The following is a 20097-nucleotide window of genomic DNA, read 5'->3' as shown; positions in this document are numbered from 1 at the left end:
CCGANNATCGGAACACAAGTGAGCAATGAGAAGAACGAGCATAGAGGGACGTCAAGAGTAATACGGAGACAAAGAACGAAATAAGAAAATACGAGAGATCAAAGTCAATTAAAAACATAAAAAGTCAACGGATCCGAGAAATCTAAAATTGGGCAAAAGAAAAGATCAATGACACTGGGAGTAGACAGGTAAAATAGGATAGTTTGAACGAGACTTGGGAATCGCCGAAGCAAGAGTACCATAAAAAAAAAAACGTACTAACATAGGAAAGAGGTTAGCAATAGGAAATCCTATAACGAGGCCCCACGGGGTGAAGTCCATATAAATGCTCTGAGACAGTTAGAATGGGCCAGGTCGAACAAGGAAACAAATTTGGAATGTTCAGGGCAGCAAAAACGCTGCATGAAGTCGAGCTCACACGTAGGTGCTGTCAACTCTCGGGACATTGTCAGCAGCCGTAGTCCCGATGAAGCAGGGAGACAATCCCACAGTAGGGGGCAACAAACCAACTGTCCTGCGCGAGTGAGGCAAGTGAGCAAGCGTATACCAGAGAAATCCACCTCTTCCGCCTGTGCGTGACCGCAACCGGACATGTTCGTCGTGCTGCTACTGTTGCTGTAGGCTTGTCACACAGGACGTGCTGTGGTCCCTTGTTGGCGTCGTCGTCGCGGTGGGCTGGATCGGTGTGCCTCGCCGCGACCTCACGCTACCCCGTGATGGCGAGGAGACGGACAGCATCACCGACGAGGTCCACTGCGAATACCCCCTCGGGGACCTGCGCAACGACGTACACCCGAATCCCTGCCGCGGGGTTTTTGGACTAGGCGACAACAAAGGAGCGCTGGGTACCGGGCCACACGGCAGCGACAGCGCTGTTGATACGTTTCCTCTCCTCCTCTCCTCCTTCGTCTGTCATTTTTCATTCATTCGAGTACGTCTTTTCTTCGCCGTTGATTTTTGCTTGGTTGTTTATTTTCACGTCTTTCCCCTTCTCCGTTCTCTGCTCTCCTATACGAGCGTTCTTAGTCTGGCGCGTGTTGGTACTTGTAGTTCGGTACACCCTTCTTATCGTCGTATTCACTTCTTGGCGCTTGATTGCTGCGTCTCTGTGCTGTGCTGTGCTGTGTGTGTGTGTGTGTGTGTGTGTGTGTGAGCGCGACGGGTTTTCACGACCTCTGTATTTCTTTCCGGTTTGGCCTTTTCCCTTTCTCTTCCCTCACTGCGGTTGTTAGCCTCTTGTCGCTTCTGCACTTGTGTTTCCCATCACTTGCCTTCCTCCAACTCCCACTTTGCCCTCTCTCTTCGCCTATTGGGCTCCCTCTGGCTTCGCCTTCTCGCGGTCACGCTCTCTTTACTTCGTCCTTTAACTCGTTGAGCTCTGCGCATGTGTATGTGCGCTGCCAAGCGCAGTTTTTGCTTGCTTGCGTTCTTAGTGGTATCGAGGATCGGGCTGCCGGGCAACACGTCCCCATATTTCCCCTCCTTTTCTCGCAGCTTTGTGCTCTCGTGTTGTCTGCGTGAGTTGGAGTGTTATTTTCCCTTACATTGCCTCGACCCATACGCATTCACAGTGACTCACATCTCCACCCCTTACACACCTCATACCTAAGGGATTACGATAACCGTCTAGCGAGTTGTCTTTGAGCATGTGCCTTCGCTTTCTGAACAGGTGTCTTGATTGTGTAGCCGTCTTTCCCTTGCCCCCCTTTCTCCCCCCTCCTCCCCCCCTCTCTCTCTCTGCGTGTGTGCGTGTGTGTGTAAGCGCTAAGTAGCTCTCTTCCTCCCTTGTTGTCGTGCTTGTCGCCCGCCATGCTCGAGAAGTACATTGCAGCACTGCTGGTGCCGTACTTGTCGAAGTACGTTGAGAACATCAATGAGGACCGACTTAAAGTAAACATTTGGAGTGGGAAAGCAACTTTGAATGATCTCGTGCTCCGCCCGGAGGCGCTGGATGCGCTGCTGAGCGCTGTGGCCGACGAGAGCGACAAGAGCAGCACTGAAGCTACTGGCGACGACGCTGCCGCGTCGCCGAAGTCGAAGCCGAAGAAGCCTCTGCTGCCTATCAAGACATATCGTGGAATCTGCAAGAATGTCTCTCTCTCGATCCCCATCAAGCACCTTCGCTCCGAGCCCGTTGTGGTGGAGGTGGGCGAGGTGTTGCTGACTCTAAAAGGTGCGCATACCGGAGCCAGCGATACAAGCGGTTTAGCGACAGCGGTGAGCAGGTCTGAGCGCAACTTGAAGGCGGATAAATGGGCAACCGCGGCTGCGGCGAAGGCGAAGGAGCTCGACGCCTTCGAGGCGGAGCGCAAGCGCCAGCGTGAGCAGATGGAGCAGCAGCAGGCAGCAGCGCTGCCCACTTCCAGCGATGACGCGACCGCACAGAAGGGAAGCGGAGGCTTCTTCTCACGGCTCGGCGAGTTGGTGGTGAATAACATCATCGTGAAAGTGGATATGGTGCACATTCGCTACGAGGATGAGTCGACAGAGACGGTGCTTGGTGCGGTGCTCGGCGGCGTGCAACTCCTGACAATGAATGAGTGCACTGGGCAACCTATGTTCACGGACCCTTCGGGGCTGCAGAGGATGTGGAAGCGACTGGTGTTCAATGACTTGCAGGTCTACTGCGATGACCCGATCCGTGTGCGCGCAAACTCCACTCTAGGCCGCACCTGGTTCTCTCAGATTGAAGACTGGCAGCAGTGGTACCACCGCATGCGGCAGCGCGTGCGGGATGGCAACGTCGCCTTGTCCACCATTCTTGGCCCTGTTTCGGGCAGCGTGGACGCCAAGGTAGTTTTTAAGTTGTTTGTGCACCAGCTCCTCGACACACCGTTTGCAGATGTGGCGGTGAGGCTGCAGTACGTGACAGCCAACCTCACCCGCTCACAGTACACAAAGTTGCTCCAGACCGCCATGCTCTTCAGCAACCAGGCCGAAGTATCACAGTTGCAGAAGTCTCGGCCGCGTGTGCCGGTGCTGGGGCACGCGCGTGAGTGGTGGCGGTACGCTATCCGCACCGTTCGCGCTGTACTGGAGGTGCCGAAGCGAGCGAAGCTGCTCATGCAGGTGTCGCAGGTGTGCAAGCCAGACTACCAAGCGCTCTACCGCGATGTTGTGCGGCAGACAGCGATGACGCCAGAGAAGAGGAGGGCCTACCGCTTTGTGACGCGGTTCATGTCCACTGAGGATATGAGGGTGTGCCGCAAATGTGTCTATGCGCAGATCGCGAATGAAATTCAGCTGAAACGGAAGGATAATGAGATACGCAAGGCCGAGGAGATGGCAAAGAAGCATCAGTCAAGCGTGCAGCAGCAACAACCGCCGAAGCGCGGCTGGCTTAGCTGGTTGAGTGGGTACAGTGGTGCGTCGGGCACGGATGCCACAGTTTCCCAGAGTGACACCACGAAGGAAATCGAGGCGGACGAGAAGCTCTTCAAGTCCATCGAGCTCGAGTACGGGATTAGCGCTACCGACGCAGAGGCCGACCTCAGCTGCGCCGGCGGCAGCAGCAGCCTACCGCCGTCGTATTGCTGGCTACGCGCAAGCTTTGACCTTCCACTCACGAGCTACCGCATCGACACGGAGCAGCGGGAGTCCATTACCCTCAAGCTGTTTCAGCTGCGCGGCGGGGTGGCATCGTATAACAAGCCAAACTCGAAGCTCTTCTTCTTCCGCATCCAGAACATCACCTTGGCAAATCCAGCCGCCTCCCCTGCGACGACCATAGGCACCAGCTCCGAGGCCGCTGCACGATCGTCAAGTGGCTGTGGTAGTTTGGTGCCTTACCTTATCGAAGGCGTGCAAGTTGAACGCCGCTTTAGAAAGTCGAGCCCAAACGGCGTGTGCGTCTCCATGCAGTCGCTCACGGACGTGGACGGCAGCAAGCAGTTGTCCCCTGGCGTACCCACAATCTACGACGTGATCAGCGTGGGCGGCGAAGAGCGGCACTTGCCCTCGCTGGCGCTGACGCCTCCGCTGGGCACTCACGAGTCGGGTGGCAGTGGTAGCAAGGAGGGAAGTCAAAGTTCGCAACACAACTACGCCACACCGCTATTCAGCATCACTGGATTCCTGAACCCGGTAGAGCAGCCGCTGTCGGGCACATTGGTGGACGCGGCGATCAAAGTGCAGCTCCTGCCGCTGCGCATCGTGGCAGACCCAAACATCATTAAGCAGCTGATCGGCTTTTTCTCGCCCCCGGTCGGAATGGATTTGTCAGGATTTTCTGAGTCGACCAAGCAGGCGGCGTCTGCCCTCGGGTCGGCGGCGACGCATGAGGTGCGAGTTGCTATGGCTAAGGCCAAGGGACTGTACGTGACGGTGGACGCATCGGCACCGCTGCTCATCTTGCCCAAGAGCCTTCGCGCAGGTGCCCAGCAGCCAGCCCTGTGCGTCTCCTTAGGCTGCGTGCGCTTCAAGGCGCGACCCCTCTCTGAAGCGGAGAAGAAGCGACGACTGGCGGCCGCCGTTGCCATCACAAGTGGCACGTCTGGCTCATCCAGGACGGCGCCGACGAGGGTGACTGCAGGCGATGAGCCCGGCAGCGCCTGTAGAGCTGCGACTGCCGAGGAGAGACTCTACTACTACCCGCAGAAGGCAAAATTCTCCAAGTTTTACCTCGAGTTGACAACCATGGAACGGGCGATGCGGCGGCCACAGCACGGCTTCCTCGTGGTGCCTGAGGTGTCAATCGCGGCGGACGTGCTGCAGCGCATCGATGATAGCAATACCGCTCGTGAAGCGGTGGTACTGCGGCTGAGGGTGCCGTCGCTGCGAGTGGCGTCCTCGGTACATCAGATCTACCTCATCACCACCATGATGGATGCCTGGCTCTCCAGCCTACGAGCGCCTGCTAGTGCGGCCAGTCGCGTGGGCTTGTCAGGCAGCGACACCGGCGGAGACGGCCCTGGTGGCACAGGCATGGCGGCGCCGTTGCGGCTCAATATGGAACTTCTGCGCCGCAGTCCCCTTGTGTCGGAGTGTACTGAATCGCCCCGCAGCTGTGCGGGCGCCGCTACCGAAGAGCACGGCGGGACGGACACATCGGACAGGAGCTCCACAAAAACAGGCTGCAGCTCTTCGGCCGCGTCGCCAGCTCAGCCGTCCTCTCCCTTCAAAGTAGGGATGCTTCGCCTCAGCCCCGACCAAAGCGCCGCTGTGGGCGCTTCTTCAGCAGAGAGTAGTGACCTGCCCGTGATGCGGCTCGAGCTTCTTGTCGAACACCTCGGACTCGACGTGTACGACGACGATCCAAGCACACTCGCTGTGGGGAAACTGGCTGCCTTTCAGGTGGAGTGCGCGAGCGCCGAGGTCATCCTCGCCGTGCGCAGCCGCCACAAGAAGATGGTGCTGTGGCTGAAGCAGCCGCACATCGTTGCTGCTCACGACGCTGCGTTTCCCATCTTCTCCGGCGGTGGGGTGCGAGTGGATCTTCTCCTCCCCGAGAACGAAGCCCCGACAGCCGTGGCGCTCAGTTTTGACTCTGCCCTGAAGGTATGCGTAGGTACACCGTGCGTGGAGTTACTGGAGAGGGTAATGGACATGGTGAACCTCACTCTCTCCGCCATGGATAGCAGCGCCGGCGGCACCGGTGACGGCGTGAACGCGAAGACTGCGGCGCTGCCGGCCGCCACGACAGCAGATCGTTCGGCGGGCCGAGAGCTCGCTTACCTTCGGCCCACCACCACGGCCGCCTCCGACGTGGTGGATGACGGAGCGAGCAAGAACGGTGACCTCGCTCATCAACTTAGCCTCGTGCGGCAGCAGTGGTCGATGCCAAACCGGCACGTGGCAGACGTCTTTGTGCGCATTCCTGGGCCCATCACCGTTACGCTGCTTAACCGCGCCCCCGGGGCGGACAAGGATGTCCCCTTCGCGTCGGCCAGTATGCACAAGGTAGAGCTGCAGTTGTCCAAGTACGCAGTCACGATGGACCTCTCGGGGCACGTCGGCGAAGTCTCGGCAGGCGTTCTGGCGTCCTTCGGCTTGGCAGAAGCCAACAGGACGCTGCTTGCCTATCGGCGCCCCTCTGCAGACACAGGTACTGGATGCGGTGCTGCGAGGCCGTCGGCTCCGCCGTTGTCGGCAGTACCGCCCGTTGTCGATGTCCTATCAGCGTCACCAACGACCAGTGTCGAATCCGAGGAGAGCGTTACTTACAGTCGCAGCAGCTCTAGGAAGCAGCTCGACGCGAATGGCCTCGATCAGAACGCACACATCAGCTTTACCTTTTGCAAGAGCCGGCCTGTCATGCCGCTCTTCGCCGAGGTGGGTGGAAAGCGGTCGCTAGTGAATGCGCAGAAGCTGCGCTACTCCAGCGCGATTGAGCTGCAGGTGGGGGCCAGCACCATCACCGCTGACCTGCACACCGTCATGATCTTCAAGACATACTTCACGGCGGGGCTCTTCTCGCGCATTAGCCGCTTAGCAGACCGACCCCTGTACAATGGTCGCACTCTGCCGCCAACCCGAGAGGGTCCGCGGCTGCTCATGAGCATGCGAGTGGTGGCTCGTGACACCCTCATTGTTCTCCCGGTTGATCCACGCGCCAGTAACGGCGCCGCTGCTGCTACTGCTGCTGTCTCCGCTACCACCCACCGCTTCTGCGCCTTCCTTGGCAACCTGGTCTTGCAGAACAGTCTCCGTGCACGAGAGGGGCAGGAGACCATGAGCGTTTCGCTCGGCGGGGTGGGCATGTGGCGCGAGGAGTTGCGCACTTTGTCTTCGTTGTCTTCGCAGCCGCGTAGGCGCAGTAGGCCGCTGGGTGCGCCGCCGCCGGTCAGGAAGCGCTCCTCTCTCTTGCCTGCGCAGACGTACCTCGAGATGGCTGTGCACACCGCGCTCGACCTTCGGTCGGAGGATCCACCCCGCATCGACATACGCAGCGAGGACGTATCGCTGGAGCTGCGGGAGACCGACCTGGTGCAGCTGGTCACCCTGCTGCGTCAGAACTTGACTCGCACAGATCCGGCGGATATCGCCGCCTATACGTTGGAGGCCTCCAAGGTGCCCCTGGTGGTACTGGGCAAGGGCGGCGAGGCTGTCGCGGCGCCCCTGCAGCTCTCCAGTTCGGCGGGGCAGGGAGACGGCGTGATAGTCTCGCGTGATAGGGCGTCGCTGGTGGGGGCAGCGGCGGTGGCAGATCACAGTGACGGCGGCGCTGGGCGCAACGGCAATGGGGACCTTTTTATGTCGATGCGGCTAGGCAGAATCTCGATGCTGCTTTCCAACGCATCTGACGAGGCGGCTGGCAGGCCTATCGCCGCGACGTCATCCCGCTTCCAGCTGTACAGCACAGGCGTCTCGATGTCCGTCGCACTGTTGTCCAACTGCGTTAGCGTGCAGTGGAAGAGCCTCGAACTGGATGACGTGCGTGACAACAACCGCTCGGCGCTGGTGTGGTGTGAGGCGGGCTCACTTCAATTTTCTGACTCGCTCACCCCCCACAGCATTATGTGTGACTTCGGCGTCCGACGCACCGCCCTGCGCAGCACCGACGCGGAGGGGGAGTGGGTGACGGGCTCCATGGTGTGCAGTGATCCAAAGGACAGTAGCGGTGACTCGATGCCGGCCTCCTCTACGGGTGCCGCTGCTCGTAGCCTGAGCAGGCGCAGGATTGTGGAGGTGGGCAACAACGAAAGCGATTCCCCGACCGACACGCAGCTCCTCACCATGTTGATGCTCTCGGCTAACTTTACACTGCGCCGCTTTGCCGTTTCGGACCAGTGGCTGGCGCTCTTCGATCTCGTCTGCAACGAGGCGGTGCTCTCGGCATGGACAGCAGCGCAGACAGGGATGACGACCACCGCCCACGCATCCCCCTCGACTAATTACGTCAGAGGCAAAAGCGGAGGTGGTGATGCAGCGCCAAAAAGAAGGACCGACGCCACGGGCAGCCGCAGCGGTATGCGGGTCGTCGTCACTACCCCAAGTGTTGTTATCCCGTTCCTGAACTCGAGACGCGAGACGCTCATCGAGGCAAGCATCAGTGCTCTCCTCGTGGATGTGGTGCAGCTGCCAACAGTGAAGCAGGTCGCCATGAAGGTGCGCGAGCTCACCGTAGTGGACGCGCGCTCAGGCGAGAAGATCCTCTTCAAGCGTTCCTCCGGTAAAAGGTCGTCTCCTAGTGTTGTCGCCGCCGGCAGCGGCCTTGCATCAGCCCCGACCCCCCAGAGTGGCTTGAAGGACGACTGGGAGTACACGGACCAGCTGTCCTCGCCGCTGATCGGAAGCGGTGGCGGCGCTGCTGGTTTGGGCACCTCTGCCGAGCCCGATCATGCCGAGGTGCTTCACTTCACGTTCAAGTCGGACCCGGTGGCGAACATCAACGCGATTCAGCTAGGAATTGGCGAGCTGCACGCATTGGTGTCGATGCCAATTATATACGGCCTAGTCGACTACTTCACTTCTCCGGCTGAGCCGGTGGCAGAGATCGCGAGTCTTGGCGTGATGCGGGAGCAGCGGGCCCGCATGGCAGCCGCAGCTCATCAAATGGCCAACTCCTCTCTCCTTGTACTGCACGTCCTGTGGCGGCAGCCACGCATTATCCTCTCTGGCGACGCGATGCAGCTGCAGCAGCGGTCTGGCAACCTGGAGATGCGACTTGGCGTAATGCGGGCGGCGGTGCGAATGAACTCCAGCGCTGCTGCGCTGTCGGTGGTGGTGAGGGTGCAGGAGTACAGCATCCCCTCGCTGCTGAAGCGGTCTGCGCTGCGCTTCGCATACGAGGCGAACCGCGGGGTGGAGGTTATTGACCTGCACATGAAGCGGACAACGGCGCTCTTCCACCCTACGGAGGTAGAACGACTCGTGCGCCTCGCGCAGCGCAATGTGCTTATGCCTCGCGACGTGAACTACTATGGCTTATACGAAAAGGCGGTGGTGCAGCAGAACGACAACCTCGCCACAGCCGCTACCACGCCGATGCCGGCCTCGGCACAGCAGCAGTCGGGTACACACACAGCGCCTGCGCCTCAGGCGAAGAGCAAGGTGCCTGCCACTGTAGCCTCGCCTCCACCAACTCCCTCACGTACTGTTCAGGTGCACATCGACGGCTTGTTGGTCTCTATTTACAACACCCTTGGAGTTAGCACGCACGTGCTCACAATCGAGGCACTGGACACCACCGTCTTGCCAGACGGCAGCGTTACGCTTACTATTCCGTCGCTTAGCCTGCTCGACCAGTCTACAGGTCGTTGCATGCTACAGAGTGAAACCGTGCTCGTACCAGCCGGCTCTGGGGCAGACAGTCCAACTGCCCACACGGCAGCCCCAGCAGCGGAATCGAGGAGGAACGGCAGCAGCAGCGATGAGAACACCAGTGCCACTGCCAACGCCAAGGGCGACGCTACCGCCACCCCAGCAGACGCAGCGCTGCGTCTCACCTTCAATCCTGCCAACTGCAGATCAGACGTCCAGCTTGGCGCGGTGCTCGTGACAGTCATCCCACAGAGCATTGGAACGCTCGTGAACACGTTCCTCTCCGTGCACATCCCCAGTACTGACGAGCCGGATACCACCGACTCTCCCGCTCCCCAGCCTCTCTCTGCCAACGCAGCTGCACCAACGAGCGACAAGGATGGCATGAGGACGCCACGTAACACCGCCGCACCCTCCATCGCTGTCGCCGTGACGGATACCTCAACTACGCCGTTCACCTTCACTGCCGCACTGGCCAAGTGCCGTGTTCGTTTCTGCCAGGGCGATTGTGAGGTGGCGGTGCTGCACCTCGAACACATCGCGTGCAGCTCTAACTCGTACCCAAACGGCGCCAACGAACGCATCGTGACGCTGGGCAATCTCTTCATGGTTGACAGCACCAACGTGAACACGAACTATCCCACCCTCATCTACCCGTATGAGGACACCGAGGCTGACGATGCGCTGGGCGCAGGCGCGAACCTGGCAGACAACGCTGAGTCAACGATGAGCAATCCAGCGGCATCACGGGGTGCGCTGGTGACGTACGAGGTGAGGACGAAAGCGCTGCCCACCACCAAACTCCCAACGAAGGCTCATGACGGCAACGCTGCTGCATCGACGGCGCCAACATACACGTGTCACATGAAATGCCGGTTGGGCAGTCTCTCCTTCATTCTTGTACCTGATGTCGTGCGCACCGTTCTGAGCGTCGTGCGCGAGGCGCAGGCGCACGTCTCCGACGGTAATCGTGATAAGGCCTACAGCTACGTCTCCGACCGTGCCGCGGAGTCGATGCGGCGCAGAATCGAGGCCGAGCACCTGATGGAGATCGATGTAATGGTGCACCGTCCGCAGGTGCTTCTGGTCGACAGGCCCACTGCCACCATGGGTGCGCTTCTCTCGCCCGGCAGCTTGACCGTGAGGAGTCAGCTGGTGTTTCCCAGTGACACCACCGTCAGGGAAAACACAGACGCGACAGCAACTGCCGCCCGCTCTGCGGCGTCGACACGACTCACGGAGCCGGAGACGAAGCTGGCGGAGATGGCACGAGAGGTGTTCATTCTGCAGGTGAGCAAGATGAGAATGCGGCTACAGGGCGACAACTGCTTGCGAGAAGACTGCAGCATCTTTGTGGAGTTTCAGCGTGCGCTCCCGACACCGATCGACTCATCCACAGCAGCAGCGGCCAGCGCCTCCCAACCAAAGGGGGCTGCAATGGGGAGCGCAGAGGGCGGTGAAGATAAAACTACTGTACAGCTGCAATCAATCATGAAGGTGGACGTACCGGTGCTCTCCATAACGTTCACCGACGAGCAGACGAACTTTGCCATGAACGTTCTTGGCGCCTTGATGAACGGGACCACGGCCAGTCGTGTCGTTAAGACGGTGAGCGCCGTAGGCGATGGGTGTGCCGTGACGCGCAATGCGGTGGCGTCTTCGGCGTCATCAGAGAACGTTGGCAGGCGGAGCCACTGCGACGGCTCTACGCCGGGCTTAGCTACCCCGCTGCCGCCGTCTAGTTCGCGCCACACTGCTGGTGGTGGTGGTGGTGCTGGTGGGTCTCCGACGTCGGCTGGGTCAGCGGCTGGAGCAGGCTCGCAAAGAAGCAGCGCGACGGCGCGAGCCTCCTTGTCTACTACGGCCAGGCTGCAGTCTCTTGCAGCACACCCGGTGCCGCATCTCTACACGCCTACGAAGGGGGCCCCGGTCACGTCCTTCACCCTCATTGCCCACGTAGGTTTCCTGCAAGCCGAGGTGGCTGATCTGTTTCGCCTGCGTCTCGAGGGGGCGCGAGTGCTCAGCACCGACGTGAGCACCACCGGCAAGACGACGGATGTCCACGTTGCCTCCATACAGATGCAGCACGTCGGTGCCGAGGTGGAGGCGCCGCTGTCTATGGACGCAGGGGCGCCGCCCTCGTCGCCGCTCGGCACAGGCTTGCGCGTCGGCGCCCGCCGCACCTCGCGCATACAAGAGCTGGTGGATTTCCTCACTCTAACGAAGCTGCACGTGCAGTACATACAACCGCAGCCCATCATCGATGTGGACGCTGGATCCAGCCTGGTCGAGGACACCGTTAGCGTCTCCGCAGGGGTCTTCAACGTGGCCGTCTCGCCGACGATTCTATTCGACACCCGCGAGGTGCTCTACCTGCCCTTCTGCTACAAAGTACTGCGCGTGCCGATTGATCCGATTCCGATCCTCAGCCTCATAGACGAGACGACCATACTGCAGGAGGATGCGGTGCTGGATAACAAGCATGTGTTACTGACAGCGAGCCGCACGCGGTGCTGCTACGTGCTAGACCTCAATGGGCACAAGCTGGTGCTAACTGATGCCCCGTCTGGCCAGATCGTCTTGTGCGAGGGCTGCGAGCTGATCATAACCAACGGCACCGTTCATATCCCGGGCATGTACACAATCGGCTCGTACGTGAGCTTTGCTCCGTCAACAGCGCTCTTCACAACCGACAGTGTGCGGTTTGAGAAGAAGTTCTTGAACTTGTCGAATAGGGCTTTCTACAGACCTCTCCTGTCTTCGGCAATGGGATCCCCAAGGGGTAGCGTGGCGCGGCGCGACAGCCTAGAGAGTCCGCAGTCACCTGAAAGCGCGCGCGCTTCCAGCGCCGCGGCACCGACAGAGGTCTCATCTATGGACCCCCTGGTAGTGGCAGCGGTGCCACGCGTGCCTCACCGCACTGCCATCGAGCTGCACGACCGCACTGTTCGGCTGCTGGCTAGTTTCTGCTGCGACACGATGGAGTTGCAAATGCTCTCGGAGGAGGTGGTCGACCTCTCCATTGGACTGCACATGCAGTGCCGCGCAAGGTATGCGCAAACTAACGAAAATGAGAAGCCGGCGCGGCGAACCGTGTCGGTGCAGCTGCTCAATGTTCGCTCGAGCGAGAACGAGGAACACATTTTGCTGCCGACAGACATTACGATGAACGTGAGCGGGGTGGAGAACGTGAGCGTGTCGCTAGTCCTGGACTCGATCGAGTTCTGCACTCGCGCCACACTACTGCGGTCGCTCGTGGAACTTGGCAAAGATTTTGGTGCCGCTTTCATTGAGGAGACGACAGTCACGCGTGTGAAGCCGCGTATTGAATACGAGACCCAGTCGCTCGACCCGCTGGTTCCGGTGCTGGAGGCTGGTGAGTGTGAGCACTGCGGCCAACACGACGCCTACTTGGCGCGGGCGGCGGACAAGCCTGGCGTGTTGTGCTACAAGTGCTGTACCGGTCACGACCACGTGCCGGCGATGCATTTCTGGGTTGAGGTGCCGCTGATCGACGGTGTTGTGTTCGGGTCAAAGAGTGACATGGCCCACGTCTTTGTGCGGAACGTGCTACTCTCCGTCGACCCCTCCATGGACCTGCAACTCACACTGCACACGTCGCTGTACGGCTTCAGCAACACCGCAGCTGTCTGGGAGCCTGTAGTTGAGCACTTCGACGCCAGCATCTCTGGAAGCGTCAAGACGCACGACTACAAGGTGCGCACAGATCGCTTCGACTGCGTCGTGTCACCCCAGAACATTCGCCTGCTGAGTGGGATGGTGGCCGACTACGGCGACGCCACAGCACTGCAGAAACAACTGCGTAAGCAGTTCCGCCGGCAGAAGCAGCTGCGCACGCAGCAGATGGCGCCGAGCCAGGGTATGCCCATGTATGTCGACGCCTCCTTCTTCGACGAGGAGGCGCGACTGCAGCAACAGGGAGAGGAGGCGGAGGAGCTCGGCTTCCCGGAGACGAACGCGTCAGCGGAGATGAGCTCCTTCTGCCCGCTCGGCGCTGGTGTCGACTTGTCGGCGGGTATGGCGAACACGTCCATCTTTGACGCCCTCACGGCGGCGAACCGGTGGCTGCTTGGCGCTGCCGCAGCGCAGTCATCCAAGCGCGCGTATGCGCATGTGTACGTGACAAACAACTGCAACGTCAGACTCTCGGTTGACAGCTACAGCGTCGCACCCCGCGGCGGCACGTTGCGCTTCGTGGCCAGAGAGTCGTCCGTGACGGTCCGCCGCGAGACGAAGCTAGACGCGCTGCAGGGTGAGGGCTACCTCACCAGCATCTCCAACCCATCCCTGTACGTACAGACCAAGGATATGGTGCTGGAGACGAGAGTTGTGCTGGACCAGGAAGAGGGTGCGCGCTACCTGCGCCGCACAGTGACTATGATCGTTTACCCACTGCATGTTTCCCGCACGATCATCTGCCTTGAGAACCGCCTGAGCTGCCCACTGGTGTCTATGGACCACAACCCCCCTATACAACCAGGGGAGCGCTTCTACGTGGCGCCGACGGTCGATCTCAAGACCCCTATCGTTGTGCACCCCGTCAACACACCGGACAAGGTCGAGTACGAAGTTGGCAAGCCCGTGGCGACGGTGCTGGGCGGCAACCCCTCTCAAGACTCGGCAAACCTACCCACACTCCAAGAGGTTCTCTGCGGCGCGCCTCTCATCTTGTGGTGTAAGGCCAAGAGAGAGGCGGCCAAGTCAATGACTGTTGTCGTCTACGTGCGGCAGGAGGAGATGCGCGGCGGTGTACCGACCTTCGTCATCGCAATCGAGTCGCGCTTCCGCCTGCGCAACAAACTGCCGTACCGACTCATTGTGAATGTCATCCCCGATCCGGATGGGTCGCTGGCGAAGGGAAAGACGACGTCGCGGCCGGTGCAGCCACTCGTGAGCACGGTGCTGCAGGTGCGCCAGAGCACCGACCTGGGGCTGAGCGGCTACAGCTTGAACCAAGTCGCGTTCATGTTAGAGGTGCGGCAGCGTGGCTGTTGCACCACGGTCACCGACACGTCTGCTGCTGCTGCGTCACCATCTCCCAAGGGGCAGCAGGGAGAGGAAGAAGAGGTCTTCACTACTCCGGTTCCTACTGCCGTGTCTCCTGACAGGCCGTTCATCATCCTGCGCTCGCAGTACCGCCGTCAACTCGTCATTCGAGCATCTCTTGTCGCCAATAACTGCAATATCATGTTCTCCACTCCGTACGTCCTGCTGAACCACTCGCCGATCTCGCTGAGGCTGCGAGAGTGCACGCGAAGGGGAGAGAACCGGCTGTACAAAGCCGAGCCCAACTACAGCGTCCTGAGCGCCGAGATGAACGCGAGCATCGCTGCCTGCCCGATGAAGATCAGCAAGAGCGAGAACTTCTTTGTGAACCTCTACCACAAGGAGTACCGCGGCACCTGCATCCCCCTGCATGCACAGCAGCGCGGTGTGGTCCTCATGCAGAACCACAACTCATCGGCAGCCACCGGCAGTAGAGACCCAAAGAAAGGCACGGCGTCGTCTGCGCATATACCAGGCCCGCCGGTGATTCACCTTGCCTACTCCTCCCAGGTGGATCCCAGTGGGTCACTACTGGTCATCATCACACCGCGGTGGATGCTTGTGAACCGCAGCCACCTGTCCTTGTACGCGGCCCCGTCCACGTACAGCGGCATCACAGCGAAGGAGGCGGCAGCCACGGCGGTCATGGTGGCGGCCCAGCAGAAGCACACTGAACGCGGGGACGACGGCGAGGCGCCGCCGATGGGGACGCCTACGCAGCAGCACAGGGACATGGACGCCATGAAGGGCGCTGTGCCGGAGATGATGTCGCAGAACAGCGTTGTTTTTCTCTCCGACGCCCCAACGCAGGTGGTGACGCTGCTACCGCAGAGCGCCACCCCACTTATCGAGACCCCCTTCTGCGGGCCCGAGGTCGGCTACCACTTGCATATACTACAGAGCCCGCTTGCCCCGCTCTACGGTACCCCGATAGGGATTGAGAGCATCCACAGCGAACTCATCATTGCGTACAAGCCACTTCTAGACACCGACAGTCGCGCGACCGGCGTTCGCGCCTGTGACGCCAGCGGCATCAGGCACAGCGGTAGCCCCCTGCAGCAGCGTGACCGCTTCCTCGAGGTGTCAATCACGGCGCGGGGCTCCTACACGTACGTCGTGCTAGAGCTGTCGACGCATGCACCATACCTGCTGCTCAACCGTACCAGGTACGCTATCGATGTGCTGGACACTGCGGCGAAGAGCAAGGGCCGGCTCATGGCGCGCGTCACCCCCGGCTGCGGCACAGAGCTGTTTCTCGATAGCACCGTCACGATGCTGATCCAGCTAAAGCTCTTCAGCTCCGACGGTCGTCGCCAGCTGCATGAGGTGTTCTTTGACGTTGGTCGGCCTATGTCCCGGCACGAGGTGAACACCGCCGCCGCGTCGGCTGCGGGCGTGCTCTACACGCTTGGCTTTGGCGCCAACGGTCAGCAGATCATCGAGATCGCGCCGGCCAAGGCGGCCCTGCCCATCGCCTACACAAGCGTCGCGGCGCCGCCCATTCCGATCAATGTGCTGCTTAACATGGCTGTCGTGACGCTGGCGATCGTGATGCCGAACGCGGACATTTTGTTCTGCGCCGTCACGGACGTGCGCTTCAGCTGGGACCGACAGAGCGACCGCGAGACGATGAAGTTCAGCATCGAAAACTTCCAGGTGGATAACCAGACGGAAGTATCACCACGCTACGATTCATGCATCCTCTCGCTGCGCAGGTCCAAGTCCGTGGCGGCCACTTCCGGCTACCTGGAGCGCATCCTGGTGCCCGCCAAAGGCCTCATCTGCCTCGAGGAGGTGCGGCTGGACATCGTGCCGCTGGCGCTGCGCGTGTCTGACACGCTTCTCGTGGCGATCGCGAGGTTTGTGCAGGCGTTGCGCGGCGGCGATGATGCACCGAACTTGACGCTGGCAAGCCAGAGTGTCCTGCAGCCCAGCAGTATGAACACTGTTGAGCTGCAGGAGGCCGCCGCCGCCACCTACGAGCGCTGCCCAACGCTGGCAAAGCTGTTTCACAAGGCACCCGTGCAGGTTGACATGTGGGCCTCGCGGCTCACGCTGGAGCGCTTCATTGTGAACCCTATCGTTGTCCGTGTGTGGCTGACCCGTGATGCGGATGAGCACGACTTCTTCCGGGAGAACATCACCTCGAAGGATGCGGCGCTACTGTCCATGATGGTGCCGTCGTGCGAGGACGTCGTGGTCGCGGCGCCGGGCATTGTCACGGTGAAGCAGAGCAGCCGACTGGGAATTTTTGCCCAGTGGGTGGGCAAGACCTACACGGAAAGCCTGCTCTCCCAGCTGAAGGGCCTTCTGCTGCAGTACGCGTCGTCGTTGCCGCTGATTGGTGCGCCTCTCAAGCTCGCCTCCGGCTTCGGCAACGGTGCCGTTCGCCTCTTCCGTGAGCCGATTGAAGGGCTCTCGACGTCACCGTCAGCCTTCGCGACAGGGCTGGCGCGCGGCTCCGCAGGCTTCGCGCAGGAGTTTGCCGGTGGTGGACTTGGCGCGCTCTCGAACATCACCGACTCGTGGTCGCGGCTGCTCAGCATGGGTGGCGGTCTCTCAGAACGAGAGCGGCGCAAGCAGAATGTCTTCACTGGATTTGCCAGCGGCATCAAAGGGGTCGTTCAGCGTCCGATGGAGGGCGCAGCCGAGTCGGGTACTGCCGGGCTCATCAAGGGCACGGCGCAAGGCTTGGTTGGCGTGCTGGCAAACCCAATGTCTGGGCTTCTCTCGGACATGTCACGGGCAACAGGCACCTTGGCAAAGCTCGTCACGGACACTTACATTCCTAAAACGCGACGGCTGCGGCCGATCCGCGAATTCCACGCCAACGGCGGTGTTGCTCCCTGGCGGTCTCTGGCGTCGGTCTACCAGTATCAGCGGATTCAGGTCAGCACTGGCACCTGGTCCGGCGAGCATCTCATCTCCAGCATCGACGGCTCAGAGTGGTACCCGTCGAAGCGCGAGAGCGCCACATACGGCAAGAACAGGACGCCTGTCCCGCCGGAACGCTGGACGCTGGATCGCTACAACACCAACTTCATGGGGTGGACGTACAGCACCAAGTACTACGGCATCTACACGGACCGACTGACGGCCGAAGTGCGGGTGCGGCGCATGCGCTGGACAGCGCTGCTCCGGCCGCTGCCGTACTCGCGTGTCGCGTTTTACCTGCGCGTGTGCCCTGGTATGGAGACCAAGCAGCGCCGCACAGCATCGTCTGCCTTCAACAGCACTATCACGATGCCGCAGGAGAGCACAATCAGGTTTACGTCGCCTGGTGTGCTGCAGGCGACGACGGAGGAGCAGTCAAAGGCGCGCAAGCGGCGGATGTTCGACTCGCGAACCTCCAGTCAGACGCGGAGCAGCAGCGGTAGGGGTGGTGACGGCCAACCCGGGGAGAGGTCTCCCTCGAAGTCGCGTCGCACCAACTCCGGCGAGACTTTTGCTGACGAGGAGTGCACGAAGAGGGTACCGACAATCCAGGAACGCTTGCGCAGCTGGACGGCAACGGGTCGCAACGTTGGCGTGAGCAGCGAGACCCTGCGCAGCCACTCTGGCGTGCTCGCCATTGACGAGCTGCCCGACGTGGACGAGTTATCCGACAGTGGTCTCGACGGGAGCCCATACTGGAGGGTGAAACCCGCAGGTGCTCGCAGCATGAGCCCGCTACAGGCACCGGATGCGCCACGCGACAGTGAAAGGATGAAACATTCGGACCACTCGCGCAGCAACTCGGAGCTTGACGCGTTCTCGTCGCCTGGGATGCTGGACAGCAGCCACCAATACAAGTGGGACGACGACGATCGCAGCTTTCACAGAAAGAGCAAGCGAGACAGGAAGAAGGCCGAGACTCTTGCCGCATCATCGACGGAGGAGTCGGCGGGCTCCAGGGTGCCAGCCCCCACCTACTACACCCGCAGCGCCAGTGGAAAGATGCTGCCGGTGGACACGATCGTCCCCGTGGCACCGGTCCCCGGCGCGTCGCCGATACCTGTGCCGCGCACAGTGAGTAGCGCGAGTGCGCCACCACCGAGCACGATCGTCGAGGTATACGAGTACGAAAAGAAGGCGACTTTGCTGGGGTGGGGGAAGCGGTACCTGCCGAGCGATTGCCCCGCGTGGCAGGATGTGCACGGTCACGAGGTGCCGAGTCGGAAGGAGATACGCGCGCCGGCGGGCTGGGTCTGGACGACCGAGTGGACAGTCATCGGTGGCGACAAGGATGGCTGGACGATTGTCAGCAAGGGGGAACGCAATCTGCGGCGTCGCATGTGGCAGAGGCGTCTGGTGAAGCAAGGCATTCCGCCATCGCCCCACACATAAGGGGGCGGGAGAGCGAAGAGGGCGCGGTGCGTCTCTACCAAGCTACGGGGGTGAGGCGCCGATCCACGTGTACGGAGGGATCACAGACGTGCTTTGCTTCGCTGCCCTCCTTCTCTCGGCTTTAGTTTTATTCTGTTGGGCTGGTGGCGGTGTACTCTCCTGCTTTTCTTGGGATGGAGGGGGTTGTCTCTCCCTGGCATATTTCGCTTCTCTTTCTGCCACCACTGCCTGCGTGTGTGTGTGTGTGTGCGCGCTGCTGACTCGGGTGGGACTTCCCGTCTCCTTGAGCTGGCAGGGCATCCCCCCTTCCATCTGCTCCTCTCCCTAACACCGTTGTCCCCGTCGAGACCGACGGAGGAAGGGGAGATGGATGGGCCCCGGGCGCCTGGTATGTACAGAGCGATCCTTACCCCTCTCTGTTGGACTTTTCACACTCCTACCCCTCTCTCCCCCCCGGTGTATGTGTGCGTGTGTGGCGGACCGTTTCTCCTGCTCCTCCTCCTCTCTCGTACCCTTCACAGTGGCTCTCTCCCGCTTGCTGCTGCTGCTGCTGCTGTTGCTGTTGCATACCTACACACACTAATACGCTCCGTGCGACGAGCACACACCCACGCGCCCTTCTAAAACAGTTTGCAAGATATACACGCAGACGCAGCATCACAGCCAGAGCTTGACGCGTTTGCGAAGGCCCATAATACCACAGGTGCCGCAACAACAAGAAGAAAAAGTGGAGGGTGTGGGTGGGTGGGTGGGCGCAACCGCTTCCCGCCACTGGTGCTGCGTAACGGACACACACACACCGAACACTCACGAAGACGCAGTGCACAACCGCAGCACCATCCTCATTATCGCCCCCCCCTGCAGTCTCCCTGCCTTGCTTGCGTTGTTCCCCTCTCTCTTGTCGTGGAGCTGCACGTCCTTTATCAGCCTCGTGATCCCCCCTTTCCCCATCTGCGCGAGTTCTTACCAGAAAAATCGCCAAATGCCTTCCGACCCATCAGCAGCTGCGGCCGGCAACGCTTCCGGGGCATCACCAACGCTCTTCGAGCCAAGCAAGCAGGAGCCGATGCGTCCGCACCGTCCTACCGGCAGCACGCCGGATTACCGCCAGGAGATGTTGCGAGCGGACACAAGCTCACCGAAGGCGGCACCCACGCTACAGAGTGTCGGCTCGTGATACTAAAGTAGAATTAAGTAGAAGAGATGTAGATGTGGAGCACACTCACTATTCCCTCCTTTTCACCCTACCCTACCCCCTCTCTCTCCCACTACTGCCTCTCCCCTCCCTCCCTCCCTTGTCCAAAGCGATGTCCTTGTGTGCGAGCCGACAATGAAGAAGGGTGGAAGTGGTGATGACTCACGCCTTGTCTGCAAGGCGAGTGTGTGGGTGTGTGTGTGTGGCTGCATGTACGTGCGAGCGCTTACGGCTTTTCTTTCTTTTCTTTTACGCTTGTTTTTCGAGGCATCCCCACATGCGCACTTTGCTTCTGGTTAACGAGAAAT

The 20097-nt window shown here is 60.6% G+C and overlaps 1 protein-coding gene across 1 annotated transcript; it reads left to right on the top strand.

The window, feature by feature from the left end:
• Positions 1 to 1809: 1809 nt before the first annotated feature.
• LBRM_16_0770 (conserved hypothetical protein) lies at positions 1810 to 18594 on the top strand (the record flags this gene model as incomplete). The annotated part of the gene is made up of 1 exon (XM_001563629.2): positions 1810 to 18594. The coding sequence occupies one exon, from the start codon at positions 1810 to 1812 to the stop codon at positions 18592 to 18594; it is 16785 nt and encodes a 5594-aa protein (XP_001563679.2).
• Between the last annotated feature and the right edge of the window lie 1503 nt (positions 18595 to 20097).

This window comes from Leishmania braziliensis, chromosome 16, assembly GCF_000002845.2.
Source record: "Leishmania braziliensis MHOM/BR/75/M2904 complete genome, chromosome 16".
NCBI classification, from domain to species: Eukaryota; Euglenozoa; class Kinetoplastea; order Trypanosomatida; family Trypanosomatidae; genus Leishmania; species Leishmania braziliensis.
Note: the sequence above shows the minus strand (reverse complement) of the source record. Positions and strands in the feature narration are given on the sequence as shown.